This window comes from Cibotium barometz, chromosome 44 (genome assembly GCF_041138505.1).
Source record: "Cibotium barometz isolate CiBa-2024 chromosome 44, ASM4113850v1, whole genome shotgun sequence".
Taxonomy (NCBI): Eukaryota; Viridiplantae; Streptophyta; class Polypodiopsida; order Cyatheales; family Cibotiaceae; genus Cibotium; species Cibotium barometz.
This window is the reverse complement of record NC_141089.1, coordinates 21043449-21047868: the sequence shown is the minus strand read 5'-3', so window position 1 is coordinate 21047868 and position 4420 is coordinate 21043449. Positions and strand designations below refer to the sequence as shown.

Below are 4420 nucleotides of genomic sequence, written 5' to 3'. Positions count from 1 at the left end.
AGCATAATCAGAATTCCAAATGCCTTCTTATTGCTGCTAATGGACTCATGCCATACTCATGTCAACAAGCTGAGAAGCAACAAAGGCCATACGAAATGGAGTGAATACACTCAGAATTCCACAGCCTGCAGAAACGTGACGAAGTCCGAAAACCCACAAATTTCAAGCCTGCAGCACCCTAAAGCCACAAGATGACCAGGTCAGAAATCCCAATCACTTTACAGCCTTCAACAAGGTAAGGTGAAAATGTGACCAAGTTGGAAAACCCAGAAGCTTCCCATTCCAGCTACAGGGTGACCAGATAAGACAGTATTACGACAGAAACTAGAAATTCCAATTCAACAAGCCTGCAGCAACAAGCTTCAAGATACCTTTGGCAATATTATGCTCACAGCCAGAGAACTCCGAATAAAATAACTAATGATTTTCAAGTCTCGTTGACTTTTTTTTCCCAACGAAGACAAACACCTACAAAGAAAGTACAAACACCACGACAACACAGCTCAAAAATGGGACAACCCATAAGGTTTGGGTACAAGGGCTCCAAGTTGATAGCCCTCTCGTATCTCGTTTAACTATCCTCAGTAGAGGAATGCAAAGCATCAAAATCTGCACCACCACTACAGTAAGTGTGGACAAAAGCGCCACCGCCAATGCCACCGTCTCTTTATCCTCCGTATTTTTCAAGCGATTCCTGCAGTAAGAGATGAATCTCAGAAGAGCCCCATCATAGCAGAAGATTGTACTGACCAAAGTAGAAGGGACTTGAACATAGACAACCTGAGTAATTCCATGTCTGTATTCCACATCTTGATCTGATTTGATAGATCCTTTTCCAACACATACTTCTCATGCATCCACCTTCTTTCCTGCAATAAGACAGGAACAAGTTCACTCAATGAACAAAATTCTCAAAACCATCCCCTGCATTAAACTGTGGTATCACAAGCATGCTAACAGAAGGCTTATAGAATCTGTGGGAAAGTGTACACTGGTAGTTCAAAAGAATCACATGATACTAACCACGTTATGGAATGAGGACTTCAGGTTGGCTAGTTCTGCTACTCCAGCATCAAGCTTGCCAGTTATCAGATCTAGATCTATGTCAAACCCTCTAAGAGCTTTCTCATATCTGTCGTTTAGCTCCTGTACATAGTGGGAAAGCAAAGGCTGGTTCTGTTCAAGAGATCTAACTTTTTGCATAAGAAGTTTCATGACTGCATCTAATGCTGGCCTACCCGTCTGGTGATAAACCGGCTGTGCTTTGTCAGCCTTACTTACCTCCCTAACATTGTAGTTTTCTGGTCTTTCTTTCACTTCCAAAATCTCCCTACCTCTTTCGGTAAATAGATCTTTGGTTTTATGAATTTGCATGGGACCAGGATCTCTCTCCGAAACTGTCTCCCCACACAAAACCTGATTTGGTAACTGCAGATTTGGTCCCACTTTACTAGCACTCTCTTCCGGAAAAAAGGATCCAGCAGGGGACGCCCTAGCACCTGAACCTGTTTCCTCTGCAATCCAATCTTCAAGAAACCACTCAATCGCATCAACTCCATACACTTCCAGAACACTCAATGTACAATAGAAATCTGACCCATAATGGCTAAGCATCCTGACCTTTAAATACCGCACCCACTTTGGTTCACTTAACTTAAACGTCTGCGTGACTCTGATATTATCTGCCTCAAACCTTCCAAGGAAAACCCATTCTTCTGTTGGATACACCAAACTGCCCCAAAGCTCAAACTGTCTAACGTTTGAAGAGTAAAACTCATGATTGGCGATGGAAATTGTTACAACCAGTGTTTCCTCAGAAAGCTCCATTTCGACATACTTATTCTCTACACTGCAAGGAGTGCGTAGGTACTTGTCCTTGTCTCCATTTAAGATATTAGAGGCTCCTTTGGCCTCTTTATTACTCACTAAAATCTTTGCTCCTTTCGAGTCCGATGCATAGTTGTAAGGCCCATCCCCAGGCTCCTGTCTGACATGGATGTTGCTCAAGTTTGAGGTCAAGATATGGTTGGTCTTGTTCAGAACCTCTGATGGTGTGACCGACATGGAGTCCATCCCATTTGAATGAGTTGCAACCACCCCATCCACAATAATCTTCTGCTCAGCATTAACACTGGCCTCACATTGGCCTAATGGTGGTGAAAATTGTCCAATGCTTTGGTTCTCACAATCACCCATACCATTGCAGATCGATTCATTGTTCAGATCCACAGAATTGATACCAGAGTAGACATCCCCATTGTAAGGTTTATCTTTCAGCGCTAGATCCCGTGATCTAGAATCTAGATCCTTCGAACTAGTGCCCAGATCAAAGGATCTATCAAGACAAACAGGTAGAAACAACTGCAAAAAAGCATGATCAAAAGAAGAACCGCATTTGCAGTTCTGCACAGTTAGACAGCTCTGTGTAGTGCTGTCCTTGAAGCCTCTCTGTGTAGTTTGCTTTGGCTTTGATGCATCTGTGTCTTCTTCCTCCATGGTTTCGGTTATATGATTAACCTCCTGATGCTTTTGAATATCATTTTTGTCGGCCATAACACCCTTTAGCCAGGGGACTGACCAAAGAAGACGATTTGAAGGCGCAAGAATTATCGTGCCTGCACATCAAAAGTCTTCTTTCAGAAAATGAAGAGAGAAAAGAAATGATGATCAAGTCTTCTCAGATTTGATCAATGGGGTTCGCAGTGGGTAGCAAGAATACAAGTAAACACTAGAATTTGCAATGGAACGATGACTCCACACAAGGATTAACATAAAACACGAGAGCATTACGACTTAAATAATCAATTAATGAGGTCTTAAAAGAGAGATTATGCATACCTTGCAGTCCAACAGTGCGGAAGAAGATGGAGTTGAGAATAAGCAGAAAAATCCAGGAGATGGAAAGAGTGGAACACGCGTAAAAGCACGAGACCTTCAGGCGGAAAGATCCGATCTGAGAAGAGGAGGAGGAGAAGGCGGCCCCGGCCTCCTCCTTCTTGTTGAATCCCAGTTTGCGAGAACGTTTCCGCATGGTTCATGATCTCCCCAAAACGTATCTTACACCAACGCCATAGCTGCATCTACTCAAGCTTTCTTGCCGACATAGCTGTGCATCTGCTAAATGTTCTTTGTTGCCATCGCCACATCTGCTTCTGAGGGTTTCTTTCGGCCATATCTGCATCTAGTGAAGGCCCTTGCCGCCATAGACGCATCTAATCAAGTTTTCTCTCCGCCACATTTGCATCTACTGAGGGTTCCCATTGCCACCATAACTGCATCTGTACCTACAACGATGGACCTTGTGATCCGAGGATGGATCGAGTGAGGGATGGAATTTGCAGGTCGGTTTCCGAAGGAAAGGTCGGGAGAAGCTCTCAGGTACTGATCGAGATATGCAGGTCTTCCAATGTCAGTTTCAGGAGGAAAGGTATGGAGCAGATCTAAGGTCATGATCGAAATATGCAAGGCTTGCAAGCACAGAAAGGAGAAGAAGGAGAGGAGATGGATATGGCGATGTAGCAGTATGATGCAGAGAATTTGGAAACCCTAATTAGAGAGGGGAGAGACAGGATGCCATGGTGAAAGAGGGCAAAACCCTTAACTGCTGAGCAGGAGCTGCTTCCGCCTCCTGCTGCTCCTCTTGCCGTTTTGTGCTAGTACAAACATTATACCATTGTCAATATTTTTCCCATCCACGTGGCTCGCTGCCTTGCTGGCAAACGCATTGACATGATGCCATGTGGGATGCCATGCCAGCTTGAAGCCTACCCAATGGGTCATACCATCCACGTCATCCCCCCCTTTGAAAATGAGTATTCTCACGTTACGCAAGCGTTCATATGTCCCAAAGCCTTGCTCTTTGTAAGCCCTCTCATACTGCCTTCATGCCAACAAGATTGAGATCCGTTCGATTTCGCGTGAGACCAATCCTCTACACATCTTGGCCCATCTCACGCCGTCGTAGCAGTGCTAGAGAAAAACTTTTTTCCCAGCCAATGAGAAAAAAGACAAGTTAGAGTACAATCGGTTTTCCCTATTCAAAATCTCATTATTAACCGGTTTTTATAACTAAAAACCTATAAATTCTGTTAGTTTTTGTAAAGACCACAGCAAATGCAATCAGTTTTTTTGAATTTTACTTTCGGCAACACTAGCCCACATGGGTGAGTGCTAAAGTTGAAAATGAGTCTATGGGTGAAGTGCTAAAGTTGAAAATGAGTCTATGGGCATTCATGCAGTGATGTTTCCAAATCCTCCCCTTAGAAGTTTGCATGGATTTGTAAGCACTCTAATAGGGCCTTTGTATTAAACATGACCATGTTGTGTAAGATTTCACTTGGACCAATCCTTGTTAGTCTCACACCATCATAAGTATGGGAGAAAATCCATTGTTCAAGGTAGGGCTGCAAAACAACGAATT

At 43.6% G+C, this 4420-nt stretch overlaps 1 protein-coding gene across 1 annotated transcript; it reads right to left on the bottom strand.

Annotated features, from left to right (window-relative positions):
• Positions 1-312: 312 nt before the first annotated feature.
• LOC147613062 (uncharacterized) lies at positions 313-3650 on the bottom strand. Its single transcript, XM_086782360.1, has 4 exons — positions 2839-3650; positions 1024-2615; positions 781-869; positions 313-694 (listed from the first exon to the last, which is right to left on the bottom strand). Exons 1-4 carry the CDS (start codon positions 3029-3031, stop codon positions 469-471), a joined length of 2100 nt encoding a protein of 699 aa, XP_086638486.1. The 5' UTR covers positions 3032-3650; the 3' UTR covers positions 313-468.
• Positions 3651-4420: the final 770 nt, after the last annotated feature.

Coding starts and splice junctions, on each gene's coding strand:
- LOC147613062 (XM_086782360.1), bottom strand. CDS start 3,031: ATGCGGAAACGTTCTCGCAAACTGGGATTCAACAAGAAGGAGGAGGCC. Junction 2,616..2,838: donor CCGCACTGTTGGACTGCAAG/GTATGCATAATC, acceptor TTTGATGTGCAG/GCACGATAATTCTTGCGCCT. Junction 870..1,023: donor AGTCCTCATTCCATAACGTG/GTTAGTATCATG, acceptor GTCTTATTGCAG/GAAAGAAGGTGGATGCATGA.